Raw genomic sequence first — 23,757 nt, 5'->3', positions numbered from 1 at the left:
CTGTTCATACAAGGGCCATGCCCAAGGCCTACACCCAGTCGCAGCAAAACTCTGACAAGGGGCGGGCGTTTGGCAGGTTCCGAGGCTTCCAAGAACGGAGGTCCAGACAACCGGACCATTCTCCGAGTCAGCCTCAGAGGAAACAACAAAAGGGGGGAGGGTGCAAAGGTTTTTTCCAACACCCCTCCTCTGCAAAAGCCTCGGAGGGAAAAAAAGGCACGACACGCCCCTTCGGGGTCCACGTGTCTCCGGTGGGGGGTACGCTTGCATTTCACATGCAATTTTGGCAGCAGAATTTTTTCGGACCCCTAGATCCTCTGTAGTCTCCATGGGGTACCGCCTACTGGTACCTTCCTCTCCTCTCCTCCCCTCCCCTCCCACAGATTGGGACAGCAACTCTGCTGGCGGAGATCTTGTCGCTCGTCAAGAGCCAGGCTGTGGAAGAAGTCCCAACCTCCCAGAGAAGCTTGTGCGTTTATTTCAGGATTTTCGCCATACAGAAGAACCACCAGGCTGGCCGGAGAATTGTGTGGGACCCTTCCACCCTCAATCTCTCCCTCCCTCTAGCTCTTATTGCAGAAACACTGGACAGGGGAGACTAAATGTGCACCCTGGATCAGAAGGACGCTTACCTACACGTCCCGTTTTGGCAGCCGCATCGTTCCTTACTGCACTTCAGGATCATGGGCTTCCATTTCCAATACAAGGTGCTACCCTTCGGCCTCAACTCGGCTCCCTGGGTATTTACCAGGTTGATCAATGCAGTGGCAGCCCTCCTCAGGGCCACCACGTCTACACATAACCTGGACGACTGGCTCGTCCGGGCCACCTCTCTGGAAGCCGTTCAGCATACTGCCTCCGCACTGATCAACACACTGCACTACCTGGGGTCCACTATCAATCTCAAGAAGTCTCAGCTGCAGCCCACGCAGAGCCCTACTTTCGTGGACCTCATCTGGGACACATGCTATGTGAGAGTCTTTTCCTCGGAGGACAAGATTGCGGACATCAAGAGAGCTACAGCTCACTTCCTCTCCAGGCCCGTGACCCCGGCCTGGTGGTACTAACACCTACAGGGGCTTATGGCAGGGGTCCTTTTGGCCATGCCCCCGACAAGTCAGGAGGCAGAGATTACAGCTGCACTTCGCAGCCCCATGGAATCAGGAGAAGGGCTCCCAATAGGAGCCAGTCAACATTCCGCCCTTTCTCCTCTTGGACCTCCACTGGGGTCTGCAGACTTCAACCTGAGACAAGGCAAGCCCTTCAGGCAGCCAGCCCCGTCAGTCACAGTTACTACAGATTTCAAGGCCATAGGGTTGGCTCTCAAGGCCTTTCTCCCTCTTATCGAAGGCAAGACAGTTCTTATCCAGACACAAATCCACCAGCATGTACTATGTCAACAAGCAGGGGGGCTCCAGATCCCCTCCGCTGTCCAACCTAGCAGTCGGCATGTCTGAATGGGCTCTGGAGAACGACATTTACCTCATGGATGTCCACCTCCCGGGGGAATCCAACCTGGAAGTGGACAGGCTCAGCAGACTGGGGTGGACAATTACGTGTGGCAATTGAATGACCCGGTACTAACGGAGATCTTCCTCAGGTGGTGGCATCGCCAGGTGTATCATTTTGCCTCACGGAACAACAGCAAATGCCAACAGTTTGCCTCCTGGCAGGGGCAGGACTCCGTTTCCCTGGGCGACGCATTCCAGATCCAATGGAACGACATGACGGCATAGGCCTTCCCACCCACACCTCTAGTCCACAGGGTGATCTGCAAGATAAAGGAATCCTGGCACCTCAGCATCATTTTGATAGCTCCCGTTAGCTGGCCAGACCGTGGTTCTCCGAGCTCCTTAGCCTTTTGGACAGACCACCCATTCACCTACGGCTGGCCCAGCTCCTCTCCTGGCCAAGCAGGGTGGGTAGGGTACTCCACCCTGCTCCTCACAAGCTAGCCCCTCACAGCGTGGCTCCTGAGCAGGTCACGCTGAAACACTTAAGCCTATCTCAGGCTAACCTGGAGATCTCCAGAGCGCAAGAAGCAAGGCTACTAGGAGCCAACATAAGAGTAAAGGGTCAAGCGACATCTGGCACACCTCCACAGGCTTTACAGGTCTATAAAGAAGCCACGCCCGGTGTGGGATCTTAATGTTGTGTTGGGCGCCTCAGCGCACAAACCTTTGGTGCCTATGGCATCCGTGGACATCAGGCTGGTCACCATAAAGACAACTGTGCTCGTGGGCCTCACCTCAGCTTGCAGAGTCAGCAATATCCAGGCTGTGGTGGCATCAGAGCCCTACACCACTTTTCACAGGGACACGGTGGTCCTGCGAACGCACCCTGCTTTCCGACCTAAGGTGACCTCCACCTTCCAACTCAACGAGGAAATAGCCGACGCTTGTTTGTCACTGCCCGGTTTTTCAAGGCCTACAGAGCAAGGGGATGATTGCGGCCATCAAGGAGGCCTATGAGGGGCATCACAAACCAGTGCCCGCTAACTTACATGCCCAGGCGGCCAAAACCAAGGCAACGGCCATCGCGTTCCCACAGCATGTGCTGTGGCAGGCCATCAGCAGGGAGACTTCTTGGCCCACCCCATCGCTTTCTGTAAACACTACTGTGTGGATGCCGCCTCTAGGTCAGACTCGGCATTCGGGCTGGCGGTTGTAAGAAACCTGTGTTCTTAAGGAGGTGCTCCTCTCCAATCTGTGGCTACATTCAGTTGTAATCGCCTATACAGTATGGAAGAAAGGGGTCGGGATGCAAGAGTAACTAACAGTTACTCACCGTAGTGACTAACGTACTCTTAGTCCATAGTTCCCTTTCCTCCATATGTCCCACCATCGCCTCCCCCTAATAATACTGGTGTCATTAGGCAATGCCTATCATTGTCGAAGTGTCAATGGAGACTGAGGAGTGGCACCAGTGGGAGGAGTCAGGCATGCGCATGCTCCCGGGGCCGCGCCCTGTGCGCCTCCTAAATTTAAAGGGGACTTTTTTTCTGCTGAAAAAGGTTCCGTCTCCCGTCCCGCGCGAGGTACACCATACAGTATGGAGGAAAGGGCACTATGGACTAAGAGTATGTTAGTCACTACGGTGAGTAACTGTTAATTTTTATTTTGACCAGACTGACTTGGACGTGTTTGATATTATTTAATGGTCGAGATTACTCCCATTGTACAGTTAAGGCCAGTTGGGTATTCTACCATACAAAGCAAAATATTGAATAAATGTTTTGAAGCTTGTATCCATGGTGTCTGTGTCTAGTCCTTGATACCATGCCTTCCTTACACAGAGCTCGAATCAAATGGCCGCCGTCAGTAGAATATGGGGGAGTTAAAGTATTTTCATCCAAAACGAGCCTTCAAAGAAGTCCCAAACTTTACAGGAAAAAAATATGAAGGCCTCAGCACCACATGATGGAAACTACCTTTGTTATATAAAAGGTCAGAGTCGGAAGCATGGAGAATTTACCATATTTCTTGTAAATCCGCCTGCCTTTGGCTGTCAAGTTCTTGATTTTTATTTTCAAGCCCTCTTTCTAATGAGTGTCATCCAAAACTGCAGTTTATTCGTCCTCCCCGATAAGTTATCGATGTCACCTGGGAGAGAGTGTCGCAACGCAAATGCCATTTAAATGAACATTTCTGTCTGCCCTTCATAGAAGTTCAGACCAGGATAGTGGTTTTAGCGAGGTTTATCTCCAGAACAATTCTGGTCATGTAATCCTGTAACCCCTCCAAGAACCTCTGGGGCCCAATAGGGGCTGGTCAATCATGACGAGATCGTCAGCATAAAAAAATCTGTGACAACTTGTGACCAATTATTTCGGGCTGGAAGCGGCGTATTTGATCCCCCTTATCCTGCAGGTCGAATAGAAATAAATTAGGGTGGGGGCCACGGGGCAACCCTGTTTAAGGCACTTTTAAGTATTTATCTCTTTAGTTAAGAGGCCCTGGGCAGTGAGTCTGATTTGTACCTTTTGTAGCTCTATACAAGGCCTTTATTGACGGCAGAAGATTATTCAGGCAGTCCCATGCCTCCATGTTAGCCCATAACAAATGTCTTTCAATGCCATCAAAAGCCTTTCTTAAATCCACAAAATCCAGATAAATCTTAGTTCGATGTTTCAGGGCCTTCCCCTTCAAAAATTTTTACAAAAAAAGGTAAATTCTGTTCCCACCCGCTTGTAAAGTCAGTTTGTCGGGGGTCTATCCACTTTGCTTCCATCCATCGCTGAAGAGACTTCAAAAATAGGGCTGCAAAAAGTTTTCTCACAACATCCAGAAGGGCAATAGGACGATAGTTAGACTGATCTGTCCTATTGCCCTTCTTAAAAATTTGGACAATGATAGACGATTTCCAAGAACTGGGAATAGTTCTTGTTGTCTGCACCTGATCAAAAATCCAGAAAAGGGGCCTGCTTGATCATAGAATTGGAAAGCCCATCAGGGCCGGGGACATTTGAAGGATTTTATTTCTTGACTAGTAATTCTAAATCTATCAAGTGAAATGGAAAGGTCCATACATCGCTGGTTTTAATAATTAAATCAATTTTAGGGCTACTCCTATGGCCAAATAGCTTCTCATAAAAGTCAATCCAGACCTCTAATAGTACGATGAGCACCTGTCTGTCTTGATAACCCAGGCAGTAGTTTTCTTTTTTTTTACAAGCTTGTTTTTCAAAATCAAACAATTGGCATTTCAATTAAAACACAAGTCAGCAATAAAGCATTCTCTTATAACCAGCACAATTGAATCTGCCCACACCCCTTCCCCCACTTCCCCAGCAAGGAACATCCCTTAAATCCACAAAATGCGTAGAAAGGATGGTAATCCGTTTCCCACCGGGTGTTACAAGGGCGCGCCTATCCGTGAATTGGAGAGCAGTGGTCCGCTTCATTCCGCAGTTCTACCGACAGAGCCTAGACCATGTTGGTCTCCCCTCGTGGATGATGATTTCTCAAACCCCCTCACCCCCACCTGACTACGGACCCCTTCCTTACCCCTGCCATCCTCACTACCCGTATAAATTGCTCTGGTCTTTAAGACCCATTCCTTTTCCACTGGCACTCTTGGGCTTTTCCATAGTTGGGCCAGACAGCAGTTTGTTGCATCGACCATCATGATCTGGAACATGTGCCCCTGATCCTCTACCGGTTCCTCTTCTATTCCTACCCAAAAAAGGAGAAGCCATGGCGGGAACTCCCTCAGAATTACATCCACCCCTTTTATCTAGGACAGAACCTCCCTCCCTTACGTCCGGACCTTTGGGCAACCCAACTACCTATGGATTTAATACCCTCTTTCCCGGTGACACTTCCAGCAGTGTGTGTCATACCCCTCTTTCATTCGGGCAATCCTCACTGGGGGATAGTGCCATCTGTGCAATATCTTCAGGGCCTGATGTCTATACTGGAGTGATGTGGAGCGATTGGCCCCCCTGCACATCCGTGCCCATAAGGTATCCTCAATGTCCCTACCTAGATCTTGTCCCCATTTGATTCTAGATGGGCGGGGTCCCTAGGATTCGCCAACAGGATCCTCCTGTACAGTCCAACTATGAGCCCCCTGGATCACCTCTGTGTAGTCGGGTAACTTTCGAAACTCGTCAGTTCCCTCCTTAGGTTTACACCCCATCGGCCCTCAGTTGCAGGAAACGGAAAGGGGACAATTTGTGAAGTCCCAGGGTCTCCTCCATACTACCAAAGGAGATGAAGGTGTCCCCCTCCCACAGTTACCCTACTCAGTCCAGCCTCATACCAAGATTGGAAGGCCAATGGTTCTTCAATCCCGTCCCTCAGTGGGGTGGCCCAGATACAGCTTATGGGCAATGGCCATGTTGTGAGCCATCTGTTGTCTCCACCCTCCCTCCATATGGACCATAAGACCGCCAGAACCACGTGACACAGTACTCTTTGGAATACGGGCTCTTGGAACCCACATCCATTCGTCCAGTGTGACCGGGGCTAATACCGCATTGTCCATCACCATCCGTTGCTTGCCCGAGAGTAGGTCGAAGTGATCCACTAGGACCTGGAGCTGGGTTGTCTTATGGTATGTCGCCAGGTCAGGAAAACCCACTTCATCCCCTCCCCCCCTCCTCTTTTGGCCGAATCAGCGTCCTATAGGGTATCCTGTGTCTTGTCCTGCCCAAAGAAATCTCAGCATGGCCACTTTAACCACGGCAAAAGAGGACGCAGGAATTGCTGCAGGTAGCATCTGAAACAGTTCAAAAAAAGGTAGCAGGCGCTCCTCTCCAGAAAGAACAAGGCATGATAACCTGTTCTGAGATGAGTTTGCAGCACACGCTTTTTGCTCACTGTACCTTTCACAGATGGGAAAATGGATATGCAAATGGATATTTCCCATCTGTGAAAGGTACAGTGAGCAAAAAGCAGATGGCTGCGAACTCTCAAAGTGGTTAATAACCACTGAACAGGTTATCATGCCGTGTTCTTTCGAGAGAGGGGCGCCTGCTACCTTTTTTGTATTTTTGGAAGGAACTTGGGGTTGGTCACCCTAACTTACCTGGGGGCAACCAGACATGGACTCCCTGCTCACTGTGCTCAGAGAGGCACAGCTTCACCTCACTGATGAGGCCCAACAAGGCTGAAACACGTGTATGGGGTTGCTGTAGGTACTCTTGTTCAGAAAGGAATTGCCATAGCATTTCGGTGCTGGACTGCCCATGTGGGTGGGACAAAGACATATATGCAAATAGATATTTCCCATCTGTGAAAGGTACAGTGAGCAAAATGCAGATGGCTGCAAACTCTCAAAGTGGTTAATAACCACTGAACACGTTATCATGCTGTGTTCTTTCGAGAGAGGGGCGCCTGCTACCTTTTTTGTAACATCTGAAACAGGCACAGGAATTTAGGGAGCACCACCATCTTTATACAGTTTAAAGGTGCCCTCCTTGACAGCCCCGAGCTCGACCATCTCAGTTTGTCTCGTTTTATAGTTTACCACAGAGGGAGGACATTGCTAGGGAAAAGATCCTTGAAGCACTTTATAATTTGGACCCCGAGATAACAAAAGGTATCCTCCTGTACCCTAAACTGTAACCCCCCCCCATGTAAACCCTCTCCCTAGCCTACAGCCTCCCCATCGTGAATGCCACTGACTTTCCCACGTTAATTTTGAACCCTCATAACCTCCGGTATTGCTCCAAACAGCTCTGCAATTGGGGAACCAAATGGGACGGTCGAGTAATGTAGAGCAGGGCATCGTCAGCAGAGAGACTAATCTTAAAGTGAATCCCCCGACCAGTACACCGCTGAACCCCCTCATTGTTCCTGACCGTCGCCACCCATGGTTCCATATCCAATGCATAAATCAACGGGGAAATTTCTTTACGTCTCTGGCGTGTGTCCTGCTGTAGGGGTAAAGCCTGTGATTCCGTCCAGTTAACCACCACCTTGGCTGTCGGTTTTGAGTATAAACCCGCCATCCAGCCAGTCCACCTTGGGCCCATCCCTAGGGTCGAAAAGACCTCCCCCATAAAGGACCAGCTCACCCGATCGAACGCCTTCTTGACGTCAAAGGGCCAACAGAAGGACCCCTTCTTCTTTTGCCACCGTCGCACTAAGGACATGGAGCGTCTTTTGCATATTATCCGCTCATTGCCTGTGTAATATGTAGCCTGTCTGGTCAGGGTGAACCAAACGGGAGAGGCAAGACTCCAAACGCGATGCAAGGATTCTAGCAAAAGTCTTGGAGTCAACGTTGAGGAGGCAAATAGGTCTGTACGAGGCACAATTGGCTTGGTCCTTCCCCGGCTTCGGGATAACTGCAATGAGGGCCTGAAGAAACGTTGGCATTATTGTGTCACCCCCCCACTAAAGAGTTCAAAAGCTTGGCCAAGGGTGCCACCAGTGGGGCTTTGTATTGTTCATAAAAATCTGCCGTGAAGCTGTCGTCTTCAGGGACCTTACCTGTTTTCAGTCTCTGGATGGCCCCCAAAACCTCCTCCCTGGGTATCTCTCCCTCCAGGGCCTCACTTTCTGCCCTTGTAAGCTTGGGGAGGCAGTGCTCTGCCAGGTATAGCTGGGCTGCCCCCACCTCTGGCTCCACCAGTTTGGTGTACAACTCCTTATATTAATTAACAAAGCATGTCGCAATGTCCTTTTCCCCCATCACGTCATATCCTCCAGCGTCCCTTAGCCCTTCTATTCTCCTTTCCACCCTACAACCTCTAACCCTATTTGCCAGTAGAGTCCCCACAGTGCCACCCTTTTCATAATACCTCTGCCGGGTATATCTCATCTTCTTTACCACCTCCCCTGTCAAGGACGTATGGAGTTCCTGCCTCTTGTCCCTCATCTTCCCCAGGAACCCAACCTTGTCTGCGTCACGTTGGGTCAACTGTGAACACAGCATTCTCAATTCTTCGCATAGCCTTTTTTCAATGAGACCCCTTTCCCTCTTTTTGCGCGAGCCCTTGGGAATAAGTAGCCCCCTGAAAGTGGCCCTGGTTGCCTCCCATACTGTCGCCATCCACGACTCCCCATTGTTGGTTTTTGAAGTACGCCCATATCTCCTTCCCCAAGAAGTCCCTAAACAGCTGATCCCTCAGCAGGGTATCGTTGCACCGCCATCGGAAAATTTGGCGAGGCTCGGGGAGCTGCCAGTTCGCCACTAGCAGCTCATGGTCTGACCATGTGATCACCTCCACCCTTGGCTCCCCAACCTCACCTTCCCATTCTCTCTGGATCAAGAGGTGATCTATCCTTGTGTATATCTGATGTGGGGGAGAGAAGAAGGTGTAGCCCCCCCGGATCGGGCAAATGACTCTGCCAGACGGCCACCCAATGGTGATCCAGCAGGAGGTGCCAGAAAGCCAGGTTGTCCTTAGTTGTTACTTTGATACTCACCCCTTTCGCTGACCACCAGTCCAAAGCGGGATCCAGCACCAGGTTGAAGTCCCCACCAAGGAACATCGCACCCTCCACCCAGCCATCCATCATCTTAAATACCTGACGTAGGAGCCCCAACTGCCCCACGTTGGGTGCGTACAGGATGGCAAGCGTGATCTGCATCCCCTCATGGGTTCCTTTTATACCCAAGATACGCCCCCCAAAACCCCTCTTTGCCTGAATCCCCATCAGTTGAAAAGATTTACCCAGTAGGATCTCCACCATTTCCTTCTTAGAGTTCCTGTGAGAGGCCCAAAAGTTCCTACCAATCTCTCTTCCCTTCACTGCTAATTCTGCCCCCTGCCTATAGTGGGTCTCCTGCAAGAAGAGGATCGCCAGTTTCTGCTTATGGAATATGGTGCTAGTGAGGGATATCTTGTTCGGGGAGTTCAGTCCCTTCATGTTCAGCGTGCCTACTGTCGCCTCAACCGTAGCCCTTCTTCCCCCTTTGTTGGATGCCCCACGTGAGTCCTATAAGGTACCTAGCCCCTGTTATGCATGAGCCTTGTTGCATGTAGTTCCCTTCCTTATACCCCACTCCTTCTCCTCTCATTCCTGTCCTCTTCCCCCCCCCCCTTTCGACCCTTCCCTATCCCGATCTGCGGCATTCGATCATGCGCCCCTGCCGTGTTGTGCATGTCCATCGAACCATCAGGGGTGTAATCTCTGCCTTGGACATCGTGTCTAGCAGCTTTTCCATCCCTTCTGTCCCTTAATAAGCCGCGGGGTGCCCCCCCACTCCAATTTAACCAGTAAACCAACTCCTGCAATGGCCTGGTCCCCCCTCCAATAACTATGTGCCTCCTGCGTGCACCTCTACCTTCCCATCCTTAACCCGGTTAATGTTTACAAAACCTCTGACCGCCCAATCAATAGCCATGAGTGACCTCTCATCAGGCCCTCTCAGCGCCAGTGTTGCCCCCTCCACCCCCTAATAGGGGATCCGGGGTACACTCCCCCAGAAACAAGGAGAGCTAGGGCAAAAAGTATATTCCCCCTTTCTCAAGTATCGCATCATGGGGGGGTGTTAAGCTTCTGGAACATCTGGGCTCCTCTTGCCCTGAGCTTTCCTCGTCCCGATTCTGGGCCCCGGGGGGCCCGGTTAGGGTCCAGCCCCCGACCACTGCGGTCCGATGTAGGGCCCTCGTGGTGGCCCACCAAATCCTCTGACACGCTGCATCTCCTCCGCCACAAGATGATAACTCTTATGATCTATCAAGATGATATGTGGCTTCAAACACCAGTGCGAATGGGTAGCCTCAGCGGTACCTCATCCCCTTTTCCTGTAGCCATCTAGTGAGAGACCCGCACTTCTTTGGTCTCAACTGAGTATGGGCTGAGAGATCTTGAAAATAGCCACCTTCGGGTCGCCATAGTCCACCTCCTTCATGCACTTTGCTTTTTTTGAGGATTCTCATCTTGTCCCCATAGTAATGCATACGGGCCAGGACTGAGCGGGGGCCGCTAGCACCATCTCTAGCGTGGTGCACCCTGTCTATGGTGACCGTTTCTCCTTCCATGAAACATCCCTATTTCCTGTATTTTATGTTCCAGGCCCACTGGCGTTTCACCCTCAACCTCCTGCAGCCCAGAAAAACTGAGATTGTTCCGCCTCTCCCGGTTTTCAATGTCATCCACCGTGAGGCACAGTTCCTCCTCACGCCTCTCCATTTATATAAAGTGTACCTCCATTTGCATCTCCAGGAGTCCGGTTGAGGTTTGATTAGTTCCCACTCCATCCATTTTGTCCTCTAGGTTGACCACCTTGGCCGAGAGCTCTGCCAGTTTCCCCCCATATCTGTCCTCATCCCTCTGTTCTCTTCCAAGATGGTCTGTATGTCGCTTTTGATGGATTCAAGTTCTGCCGGGGTTCAGTTGGATCCCCCTTCTCCTAAAGCTTCCACCATCTCCTCCTCACCTTGATACTTGAAGTGCGTTAGAGCCCCTTTCTAGCGCATAAACGTTCCAGGTCTCCTCCTCTGTTGCCCCAGGGAAGTGGTCGGGGTGTACAGTCTAGGTCAGACCCTGGTCGCCGCACCGCTTGACTGGCCCTTCTGCTGCCAAGCTATCTGATATGGCTCAGTCTCCCCTGCTCTTTCGTGTGCCTCAGGGCTGCGCTTCAGGCTCTTCAGAGATATTCTGCTTCGGGCGAGACCGCTGGTTTCCCGAGCACCTTTACTATAGCGACGTAGCTGGGGCCCTGATTGGAGTCCTCCGCGTGTGTGGGCCCAGCTTCCCTTTGTCCCCAGCCAATGTCGCTCAAGAGACACACCTCTGTGTCCCGTGTACACGCTGGTTATGAGGCCTTCGTGCTCGCCCAGGTGATTATCCGATCTGGACGTGTCTTGTTACAAAATATGCCCGTAGAGTCCAGGCCTGCTCCTCTTTGATTACTGGGGGACCTTCAAGGTGGCCTGATTCTTCTGTGCTCAGCGAGGCGCTGTGGGGTGTTTTGCGGGTCAGGTATCAGTCCACTTACTTGATGTCAGAATTTTCCACCCACTCCTTGCCACATCCGTGCTCGGGAAGCTCAGCAGCTGTCTCCCCAGGGCCTATTCAAGTTGTGGCAGTATCCGCAGCTCTCCGTTGCAGCCCGTAGTCTCGGCTCACCTCTGGCAGCGGTCTCTGCCTCTTGCCCCCTTCTGGCACCCAGGGGATCTGCGCCATGCTGGTCGTACCTTGCCACCAGTATGGGCGGATATTGTTTCCCACGTCTGCTGTGTGTAGTCCGTATTCCCGCCTGACAACGCCGGTGCCAGGCGCCGCTGTCCCTCAGTTGCGCATTCCAGCACTACGCAGAGGGGCAGCGTGCCGTGGTCCTCACACAAATGGTCCATCAAGGTCCCCATGTGGGTAGGCGACTTGCCCTCTGTGCTTCTGATGATGCGGGTTGGGTGCGGAGTGGCAGCCCTCAAATAAAACAGGGTCCAGGCTTCTGTCAGTCGTGTGTGTGTGTGTCTCTCTCTATCTCCCCCCTTTCGGCCTCATAGCCTCTGCAGCCTGGTTCACGGCCAGCAGTGCCCGACACGGCTGCAATCGCCCTAGGATTCCCAACACCAGGGTGGGCACCCTTCAACTTTCTCGGCACCACGGTGTCCCTGCAGCCTCCGACGTCTGGGAAGTCATTTCAGGCGGGCGTCAGACGCTGATGGTCAACATAACTCCTCTTTTCTTCCAAGCCAGGGGACAGAGCTTAGCTCTCAGGCGGTAGTTTACTTGCCCTAGTTGCAGTCCTGCAGACTGACTGCACACTTCCTCGCAAGGCACCAGTGTCACCTGGGGTCGATATCTCCCTGCCTCAGCAGTACAATGCAGCTTGTGAAATCCACAAAAATGAATCGAGCAGTTTGGCAACAATTCCAACAGCCGTCCCGGTGCGCACTTACACAAACTTGCCCCAACGTGCTATACCGTTTCCTCATCTGACACACACTCTGGCGGGGATCCCCTGCTGAGCGCTTCAGACTCTCGGACGTGTCCTATCATGGTGACTTTCATGGCGGATTCAGGTCTTCCTATTGGCATGAATGACCCTCATACAGATGATGATGCAGAGTGCTGAAGAAAGGGCTCCTTTGTTGGGTAAATCCTTTCATGGCAGAATCTAGGGGACACATGAATGTTTGGGCCTTCCTGTACCAGAGGAAACTTTGTCTCAACCAGGTTCTATCAGGAGTAATCTCCCTTCAAATTGCCATACAATGAGACGTCCTTGCTGCAGTGAACAAATTGTAGAAGAATCCACATTCTTTTCAGCTAGTCAGTAAACATATTGATGCCAGATATTGTGAACTTCAATCAGAATAATTGTCTACCATTAAACCCTCTGCCTCAGTCTTCGGTGGTAGCTGCTGGCACTTTATTTTTGAAGTCCTCATCAGATGTATATCTATAGATCGTTTATTTTTTGGCTCAAACCATTTTAGTTCAAATGTATTTTTGCTCTTATGTCTTTTGATAGGAACAGGGGGAGACCTCTCCAGCCACATCCCCCAATGCCCCTAGAGACACCCACCAATATTGCCTAACCCCAACTCACCATCTACATTTTTAGGTGAAAATTCAAGCCAATACATTTGAACTAAAATTATGCAATCAAAAAACCTACTTCCTCCTCTTCTTCCCTTATGTGGCAATCTTTGACAACCTTTTCCAAAGAAGATAAACCTCTTCTTGCATATGGAAACAAACACATGCAAACTCAGTCAATATGGTTGCTGTGGCTAATTAGCGCTTATGGGGGTAAATTGCAGATTTCCTACAGTTTCTCCCCCCAGAGCTTTTTGTCCAGACACTGACACACACACACACAGCTTGAGTGTCAGGTTTAATAAGGATGTTTAGGAAACATTCTTCATTTACCTTTTGAGATTACCGAATGATTCCACTCATCTACTGATGAGGAGGTAAGTAAGAAAAATACCCCAACTTTAACAGCAAAGTCTTTAACTGTGCTGATTAAGCCTCCACAAAAGACGCCTCCAGCTTCCCTGCAAGTTCTGCTCAGGCTTTAGATCCAAATGTTTTTGTGGATTTTGTGGTTATCACAAAAGGAAAAAAGAGCCTGATAGATTCCCTGGTGGTCAAAGGCGTAAACAACAAATAACTTCCACTAAGGCTTTCTTCCCTTCCACGTCTGCCAGCAATCCCACCTCTACTACCAATCCAGATCCAAAAAAACAATTCTCCAGCATGGGGTCTGGCATGGATTCACATGCTCATGAATATTCCCCGTCGTCGGGCTGGGAATCCTCGGTATAGAAAAAAAATCAGTATCAGTTTCGTTTCTGATCTATCTTTCCCAGTAGTAACCAATCACTGGTCTCTGGGTCATACTGCCCCCAGCCAATGACTGCCCTCTCCCTAAGCCCCGCCCCTGGCAGCCATCCTCAGATTTTTACTGCACGTTCAAGTGTTGGGAGTCCTCGTGCTTAGCTCTCGAACTTTTGCTGCGTTTTCACGCTTTTTTCAGGAGATTTTCTAATTTTTTCGGTTAAATAGAGCCTCAAGCTCCACCGTTTCTACTTCCGATCAACGGGGATCCGTTTCGGAGTTTCTACGCCCCTCAAGGGTGAAGATTTCGTCGAGTTAAGCTTTTGGAGGATTCCAGAAGTTCCGAGGCCTACCCCGGACATGGCCCAGGAGAAAGGGAGCTCGACGCCCGGGAAGCTATTCAGGACCTGCCCTGGATGCCAGCTTCAGAACGTTTTCAAGAAGGACGAGCATTCGTTATGCCTCTACTGTCTCCATGAGAACAAGACGCACAAGGAAAAGGACTGCGCGTTTTGTGGGAACATGTCGGAGCGGACCATGAAGGATCGAGCCCGCCAGGGGAGAAGAAGAAAAAGAAGTCCGAGCGGTCTTCTAAGTCCTGTGAGGGTGCTCCGGCGACGGGGGCCCAACAAAAGGCTAAGCACTGCGAGTCCGCGGGCACTGGGAGCACCGAACGGTCGGGCTCCTTGGCTGCCAGGCAGGGCGCATCCTCCCCGGCGCCATCGACCACGAGCCAACGCTCTGGCTCGGGTAAGAGGAAGTATGAGAACCCGGCGAAGATTCTGGAGAGGCCCCGGTCGATCTCGAAGATTCCGGCAGAGGGGGAGCGAGGCTTGGATCCTCCCCCCAAGGTGAAGGCCCCAGGCGTACAGAAGGTGACATTGGCCTTAATTCGCCCTGCTAAGACCTCGATTGAAGATGTCGCCGCGGCACCCTGGCTCAGCCTGTGGAGGCTACACCAGTGGAGGCGCCCTCAGGTACCAGAGTCTCCCTGCCACCGCGGAGGGAGTCGTCTTTCAGGCCCATCGAGAAGACCCCCACGAAGTCCTCGTTGGAAAGGGGGGGGGGTTGGTGGCCGTCGTGGATACGGACACAACCTCTGAAGAGAAGCTCATCCAAGTCGTGGAGGAGGCCCGGCCCATCAGGAGGGATCCCGACGAGTGCGACGAACAGGGCGACGGTGACGCAGACGAGGTTCCTCAAGAGCCTCGCGCCCGTCGTTTCCGGCGCCGCAGGACACCTCGGCGGCCATTTTGTCAGCCATCCAGTCCTTATGCTCGGAGATAAGGACTAGGTTGCCCCTTGCCCCGACGGAGGTACCTGAGCCAGAACCGACGGAGGAACCGGAGCCAGGACCTTCGGAGAGCCCACCACTTAAGAGGAGGATGCATCCTAGGCCTCCCCTCCCGTCTCTGCGGCCTTCTCTGCCTTCCCCCCGGTCCACTACCCACGGGGATGATACAGGCATGGACACGACTACGACGGGTACGGATGACGACGGAGGCAACGACGGGACGTGTCCCCCGTCGCCCCCCTGCCCGGGCGTCCCCGCCCGACGAGATTGGATCCTTCCATGCAATGATTTCCAGGGCATCCAAGCTCTTCCAGCTCTGCCCCGAGGAAAAGAAGGAGGGGTTCCTTTACCAACGGCGCAAGGCTAAAAGGAAGACGGTCCTCGCCGTACCGCTTCTTGATGACATCTGGGATGAGGGGCTCGCCCTCCTCAAGAACCCTGCCACGGCTCCTGCGAAGAGGGACCGGTACGAGAAGAAGTACCGGGTCCCCGACGCTGCCCCCTTGTGCCTTAGGGCGCAACCTACCCCGGACTCGGTCGTTTCGGCGGCGGCCAAGAAGAAAGCGGGGGGGGCATTGGCCACGACTTGGATCCCCTGCAGGCGCAGCTGCGCCACCACAGGCGGGGGGGCATTGGCCTCGACTTCAACCTCCCCTCTGGACGGCGAGGGTAGGAAGCTGGATGCGATGGGACGACGGGTCATCTCATCTGCAGCGACGACCATCAAGGCGGCCAATGCCCTGGCCATCGTAGCCCGCTACGACAGGGAGTTGTGGTTCAAGATCGCCCCTCTGTTGGACTTCCTTCCGGATGCCAAGAGGGCTGAGGCCCTGGAAATCTTGCAGGAAGGTGAGATTGCCTCGGACCACGCCATTACGGTGGCTACGGACATCGCCGACACCGGTTTCCGTCAGTTGGGCAACGGCGTTTGCCTGAGACGACAAGGATGGCTCAAGGCGACGGATTTCCACCAGGACGTTCAGACCAAGGTTTTGGACATGCCTTTCGATGGGAACAACCTTTTTGGCAAGGCGGTTGATGAATCCCTTCAGGCGATCAAGACGGACACGGAGACGGCCCGTACACTGGGGGTGCCTCCAAGGGAGCCGGCAGCAGCTCCTCTACGTACCGTCAAGCGCCAAGGTCTTCGTCGCAGGAGGCCTACAGGGGACGCAGCAAGTCAGGTGGATCCCGCCGTCGTCGCCAAGGTGGTCAAGGAGGCAAAGCGGCCTCCAAGCAAGATTAAACCGACCGCCGGGTCGGGCCCCCGCCGAAGCACCCCGGTGGGAGGCCGGCTGACGAAGTTCGTCGGCGTGTGGGAGTCCATCTCCACTAACCGTTGGGTGCTGGACGCCCTGTCCCTGGGGCACGCCCTCGAGTTCCAGAAGAGGTGCCCGGTGCCATCAAGCTCGTCCCGAAGAGGCTTTGGGGCTCCGGAGTTTACTCAAGATACTTCCTCGTGAAGAAGACCGGAGGATGGCGTCCCATCCTGGACCTGCGACGACTAAACAAATACATCAAGGCACAGAAGTTCCGGATGGTCACCCTCCAGCACGTGCTGGGACAGCTGGAGGAGGGCGATTTCCTGTCGTCATTGGACTTGGAGGATGCTTACTTCCACATCCCTATTCTAAAGAGACACCGAAAGTTCCTCAGGTTCGTGGTCAAAGGGCGGCACTACCAGTTCAAGGCCCTCCCGTTCGGATTAAAATCGGCGCCCAGGGTGTTCACCAAGTGCCTAGCACCAGTGGTGGCGCGGCTGCGCCTGCAGGGGATCCACGTCTACCCCTACCTGGACGACTGGCTCATACGGGCAAGGACAAGGGAGCTCGCCGTGGAACACACTGCGAAGACCGTCCAGCTGCTCACGGACCTGGGGTTCTCCATCAACTTTCCAAAATCCCACCTGGTCCCGTCGCAAGTCGCCCTGTTTCTGGGAGCACAGCTCGACACAGTGGCGCGGCGGGCCTCACCGTCGGAGGAAAGGATAAGGACCATGCTAGGAAAGGTGCAACGTCTGCTGGCCACGGACGTGGCCAGAGTGAGGTCTATCAAGTCCCTCCTCCGAATGATGTCCTCCTGCATTTATCTGGTGCCCCACTGCAGACTTCGGATGCAGCCCTTGCAAGAATTCCTCGACGCCCACTGGATCCAGATGACGGGCAGCTTTGAGGACAGGATTCCACTCGACGAAGCGTTCCGTCAGGCGATACGATGGTGGGGTGTCCGCGCTCATCTGACAGCAGGAACAGGTTTCCTAGCCCCGGCCCACCAGGTGACGGTGACGACGGATGCCTCCCTGGAAGGTTGGGGAGCGCACACCGGGGGTCTCCACGCGAGAGGCCTTTGGTGCTCGGAGGAGAAGACTCTCCACATCAACATCTTGGAGCTCCGCGCAGTGTTCTGGGCCCTCAGGTCCTTCCTTCCGTCCCTCAAGGGCAAGGTGGTGAGGATCTTCACCGACAACACCACCACAATGTTTTACATTCGGAAGCAGGGCGGAACCAGATCCCCTGCCCTGTCCAAGGAAGCCCAGGATCTGTGGCATTGGGCCGTCGCCCAAGGGATGTTTCTGGTACCCTTTCATCTGCCAGGGATAAAAAACACCATCGCCGACTCACTCAGCAGAGAGCTGCGCTCGTGCCACGAGTGGGAACTGCGCCAGGATCATGTGGACCGACTCTTCCGACGATGGGGCAAACCCCAGATTGATCTCTTCGCGACGGCGGCGAACTCCAAGTGCCGGAGGTTCGCCAGCAGGTTTCCCCAACCGAGGAGCATGGGCGATGCTTTCTCGTTCCCCTGGGACGGCCTGTTCCTTTATGCATTCCCGCCGTTGCTACTCCGGCTCGTCAACCAGCTCAAGAGGTCCCGGTGCAGGATGATCCTCGTCGCACCGGTGTGGCCGAGGCAGATCTGGTTCCCGGACCTTCTGGACTTGTCAGCGTCCACACCAGTCAAGCTGCCGACGGACGCGGATCTTCTCTCCAGAGAAGGAGGCGCCATTCTTCGTCACGAACCAGATTCGCTGAACTTGCAGGGCTAGCTCCTGCAGCACTAGAGTTTGGAGGATACGACATCACGGCCGACTGCAGAGAGGTTCTTGCAAAGGCCAGGGTATCTTCAACTCTCAAGTGTTACGGACATAAATGGAAGAGGTTTTCTGTCTGGTGCCGTGCACAGAAGATTAACCCTCTGCGGATTACGGCCCCTCAAGTATTGCCGTACCTACTGTCTTTGGCCAAGGCTGGCCTATCTCACGCTTCCATCAAGGTACATCTGGCTGCCGTCTCACGTTACACCAGAACTACAGGACGGGCGTCCTTGTGGTCTCATCGTCTGGTGAAGGAATTTATTAAAGGACTGTTCCGATCATTCCCGCTGGTGAAGGCCCCTGCCCCGGCGTGGGAGCTCAACGTGGTGCTAACTAGGCTCATGGGGGGGCCCCATTCGAGCCTATGCATTCAGTGCCGTTGAAGTTTCTGTCGTGGAAAACAGCATTCCTCGTGGCCATCACCTCTGCATGACGAGTGGGAGAGATCCAGGCCCTGTCTTGCAAGCCTCCATACTTGACTTTTCACGACACAAAGGTGGTGCTGAGGACGCACCCCTCCTTCATGCCCAAGGTGCCGTCGGACTTCCACCTCAACGAGCCCTTGGTGTTGCCAGTTTTCTTCCCGTCGCCTTTGTCGCCGGCTGAGAGGACTTTGCACTCGCTGGATGTAGCTAGAGCGCTGAAGTTCTACGTGGACCGCACAAAGAGTTTTCGGAAGACATCACAGCTGTTTGTGAACTTTGGACCTGTGAATCAAGGGAAAGCTCTCTCGAAGACTTCCATTTCCAGATGGCTCTCCGGCTGCATCATGCACTGTCACGCACTGTCACCGGTTGGCAAACCGACCGTTGCCAGGCCGTCCGAGGGCCCATTCGACCAGAGCGATCGCTGCTACTATGGCGTTCCTGTCTGGTGTGCCCCTGCTCGACATCTGCAGGGCTGCTACTTGGAGGTCGACGCACACCTTCACGAGATTCTACTGCGTCGACCGGGATTCCAGGGAGGAGTCCAGAGTCGGCCAGGCAGTGCTGCGCAACCTGTTCGCCTAAGGTGAGCCTGGTGAGGAGGTAAGAGTTGCTTAATGTTGAGTTGTTGTATTGCTTGATATTGAGCCTTTTGCCACCTCCCATGGTTGTGCATGTGTATACTGCTCTGTATTCTTATATTCATGAGCATGTGAATCCATGCCAGACCCCATGCTGGAGAAGGAACAAGTTACGTACCTGTAACTGTTGTTCTCCAGCATGGGTCTGGCATGGATTCACTTGCGAACCCTCCCGCCTACCCCTCTGCGGCTCTTCACTTGGTCATACTGCCACTTCACGTGCTACCAAATCTGAGGATGGCTGCCAGGGGCGGGGCTTAGGGAGAGGGCAGTCATTGGCTGGGGGCAGTATGACCCAGAGACCAGTGATTGGTTACTACTGGGAAAGACAGATCAGAAACGAAACTGATACTGATTTTTTTTTTTCTATACCGAGGATTCCCGGCCTGACGACGGGGAATATTCATGAGCATGTGAATCCATGCCAGACCCATGCTGGAGAACAACAGTTACAGGTAAGTAACTTGTTCCTTATGCTGTTGTCCAGATCCCTCCATCCCTTCCTGGTAGGGGAAAGAGTTTCATAGGACTCAGGGATCCTCTTGGTGGTCTCTTTTGGCTACTAGTTACACATTTCTCCTGTTCCTCCTCTTCTCCTTCAAGTTGGATTGTCAGCCCTGTTCCTGACGGGGAGCAGAATTTTACAGATTATGGCCATAGAGGAAGGTCCCGCCTCTGCAAAGAGGAAGTGGCTTTTTCTCTTGTCTCTTCAATGTCCAGAAAATTGTCAATGCTGGTCTGTGGACATGATTTTATCTTATATTTCTCAATCTTCATATTCCACTAGAAAAATGTAAGATGGTTACGCCAGCAAAAATTCGACCTGCCCTTTCTTTAATGGGGGCGGGAATTGTTTCCTGCTGTGGATTCAAGGTGTCCCTACTTCTACATTCCTATTGCAGCAGTGCACAGAAAATTCACCCTGGAAGGGCACAATTTTCAATATCAAGTATTTCCATTTCGTCTCAAAGTTGCTCCATGCATATTCAGAAAGTTGATGAGTCTGGAGGCCGCTCAATTATGTCATCTGGGCGCACATGTCCATACTTAGACGACAGGCTTGTCAATGCAGAATCATTTCATCTTGCCCCAGGGGGTCCACCAACTTTTGCAGGATTTACTTTTTAAGTTATTACTTTCCATCAACTGAAAAAAGTAATCTCTCACACCTATTCAGGGCTTCAAGTTTATACATTTTCGAATGAACTCTGGGAGAGGGAGACTTTTTCCAGTTATAGGGAGAGTTCAGGATATCAAATTGCCTACCAATCCAGAGGTGGATTTATTTACAACTAGTCAGAACCGTAAATGCTACCTTTATGCATCCTTGATGGGTCAGGGTCCGGCAACTATGGGACACTGTCTACAGATCTTGTGAGATCTGAAGAAGCTGTATGCTTTTCATCCCATTCCCTTGGTAATGCGGATTGTATCATATTTTCAGAACTCTTCAATGCTCGGATTGTTCCAAATTGTCTGACTCCTTGGACTATCGCCAGAACTTCTCATCAGACTGGGATGTCTTTCATCCCTCCTCTTGATCGATACATTTAGCAGCTTGGTTCCTGAAATGATAGTCTATGGCAATCCTGGATTATCAAATGGCAATTTAGCTGTCATCCAAGCAGCTAGAAAAGAAGCTACTCGCCATTGATACAAAAACAAATGGATTTTCTTTCTCTGTATGCTTGAACGCTGTTCTCTCTTTTTCACTCAATGATGTCCTCTCTTTTCTGTCCAGTTTAGCACCTTTGGCAGTGTTGAATGCCGTCTAACATATCACATCTTTGGGCTTACAGACGCACCCATCAGCTTCTTTAGTCGACACCCAATCTAGTCATCAAAAGTTATTTTGAGTACCTTTTACATTTGTATCCTCCTGTCACAAGGCCTCATCACTCTTGGGATATGAATGTGGTTTTAGCAGCTCTTGCTAACAAGCCTTTTGAACCCATGGCTTCAGTTGATATTAAGCATCAACCTTTTAAAGCTGTTTTCCGAATAGCAGTTGCATCAGTAGAATTAGTTAAATCCAAGCTATATTCTCTTCATAAACCTATACTGTTTTTGACAAGATTGTTGCCTACCACATCGACCAGGAAATTGTTTTCCCCCACATTCTTTCACTTCCCACAATCAGATGGAGAAAGAACCCTTCATTGTCTTGATGTCAGAAGAGCTCTCAAATGTATTTTGGATTGCTTTGAACCATTTAGAAAATCTAACGGCCTGTTCATTTCTTTTGGGTGCAAAAAGCAGGTTTCCAAGCTTTAAAAGCTTAGATCGAATATGGATTTTTGCCTGTATCCTGGAGTCTTACATAACTCAAAACAAGTCCGTTTCTAAGGGCCTATATGCACATGTGGTTAGGACCACATCTGCAGTGGTGGTATTTCAGCAAAATGTTCTGTGGGATGTCATTAGTAAAGCAGCCATATAGATCTCCCCTTCAGCTTTCTGCAATCATTGATGTATGGATACGAGATCCAGACAAGATGGTAAATTTGAATCAGCAATCTTGCAGAACCTTTTTGGTTAGGATGATGAGCCGTTCGACCCTGGGGATGGTGCTACCCAATCTCCCATAAGTAGGCATGAAGGGGGACGTGATGTAGGAGTACGAATGTTACTCACCTTGGGGACTTCTGAACTCCTAGGCCATTGTCCCCATTCCTCCCTACGCCCTGCCCACCTTCCCCTAAAAAAGGTTAGTACACATGAACCATTCTGCTGTGCCTTACTGTAAAACCAAAAAATCGAAAGGGGAAGTTTTCATTTGTGCTGTGCAAAAGATCTGTACTCCTGGACGGTCACCCATATTTATGGAGAAAAGGAGGGTATGAATGTAGACTCATAGTACATAAATTGGTGAGTAACTTTATTTTTAAGTGGCTTCTCTTTAATCCAAAGCAACTTAATTTCACAGTGGTCTGCCCTGCGATCTCCAAAGTGTGGCCAAATTGTGATTTAATATCCTGATGGTTGTTAAGGAACTGTGTCATGAGACTTGCATGGGCTTAATGCGTAGAACACATGCATGGGTGTGCATTTTTCTTTGTCTTAAAATATAGATCAATTCCTTTTTAGTCTTTGCGCTGTTTCTGCATTGTCCACTAGATGACGGTAGACCTGCACAACTTGGGTAATTCACTCTTAATACAAAAGTGACATTTCCTTTCCTTGAGCAATTTTAAACGATTTAGTTTGCAAGAAAAATAAATTGTACTTGATGATTTGCCAAACGGATATTTCAATACAGATATTTGTATTTATCATTTAGGTGGTGTGAACAGGACCTCTGCCTTGTGGACAGTTCAGAAAAAGCTGGTGCCTACAATACTGAAGCAGTTTTAATGGATGCCAGTTTGGTTTATGATGGTAGCCCGCTGCTAAAAGGAAAATTGTAGCTTACACTTGGTCTGAGCACATGCCTCACCTATGGAGCAGTTCACAATGATAGTAGTCTTATTATTAGTGTATAGCTATCTTGTAGAGCATAACGGGCAGTGATACTGTGTGGGTTTGTTTCCCTCTTTTTTGTTTTCGGGGGGTCGATCTGATGTAGGGACAAAATAGCTCATTTGGCATACATCGGATGCGAGCTACGAGTGAGGTGCTAGAACAAAAGATGCAAACTTCAGAGAGAAACGAAGAATTAAAGAGAAAAAACCATTTAACCATGTGAAAATTGAAAGTGAAGATTAATCAGAAAACGCTACACAAACAGGCGCCAATCAATAATCTGATCAAATCAAAGAGAGGGAAGAAATTAACATGGGAAGATTAAGTGTCCAACTCTATCTAAATAATGAAGTTCCAATACGACTTATCTTGAAACAGTATATGTGAGATATCTTAAGAGTCTGATTTTTTTTCTGCTATGCAAGAAATACAGTTTGCCCTGAAGATGGCCACAACATCAAACAAAGATGCTAGGGATAGCATCTAATATATTGTTTTGAAAAGGTTGCAACATATGTAGACAATCCCTGTGGTTTTAAACAGTAAACCAAGATAAACTAAGACCACAATAAGGGTCTTTGTGAAAAATGGAATAAAAGATACAAAATAACGTGACTAAAAAAGACAAATAATTGGAAAAAATGTGTATATACAACAAATCTGTCACGTACTAATCTCACTTGTTGCGTAATGTGCTTACATGAAGTCATTAGAACTCATTTGAAATAATTGTGTGTATGTCATAGTTTTTTGGTATATGATGAGTAAAAATTGGAATATATGAAATATATGGTGAACTTGTGTTATCTATTGTTCAGCGGTTGTTAATAGAGAAAGTGTCACATTTGTCCTTTTTGTAAAATATCTGATTGAGAAAGGGGTAGTCATTCTGATATGTTTATTTTGCGAGCATAACTGGCATCAAACTGTATTAGAAGGGTTGTCGAAATTATCACTATAAACCAGAAGGGTGGGCAGTCATAATTTCGAAAAAAAATGTCGACAGACAAAAATGTCGAAAAAAAAAATGTCGAAAAAAAAGTCGACTTTCATTTTTTTTAGTTATATATTTATTTTAGTTATATATTTATTTTAGGGGTTCGGGAGTTAAAAAAAAGGGGAAAATTAAAAAAAAAAAAAAGGGGGT

At 50.6% G+C, this 23,757-nt stretch overlaps 1 protein-coding gene across 1 annotated transcript in view; it reads left to right on the top strand.

Annotated features, from left to right (window-relative positions):
- LOC138492254 (acyl-CoA dehydrogenase family member 11-like) overlaps positions 1-23,396 on the top strand; it is a 1,439,352-nt gene extending 1,415,956 nt beyond the window's left edge. The window contains exon 15 of the mRNA XM_069619296.1: positions 22,429-23,396. Coding sequence (XP_069475397.1) covers positions 22,429-22,555 — 127 coding nt within the window. The 3' untranslated portion in view covers positions 22,556-23,396. The remainder of the gene's footprint in view (positions 1-22,428) is intronic.
- The last annotated feature ends 361 nt before the right edge of the window (positions 23,397-23,757 follow it).

This window comes from Ambystoma mexicanum, chromosome 10 (assembly GCF_040938575.1).
Source record: "Ambystoma mexicanum isolate Mex_15411 chromosome 10, UKY_AmexF1_1, whole genome shotgun sequence".
Classification (NCBI taxonomy): Eukaryota; Metazoa; Chordata; class Amphibia; order Caudata; family Ambystomatidae; genus Ambystoma; species Ambystoma mexicanum.
Note: the sequence above shows the minus strand (reverse complement) of the source record. Positions and strands in the feature narration are given on the sequence as shown.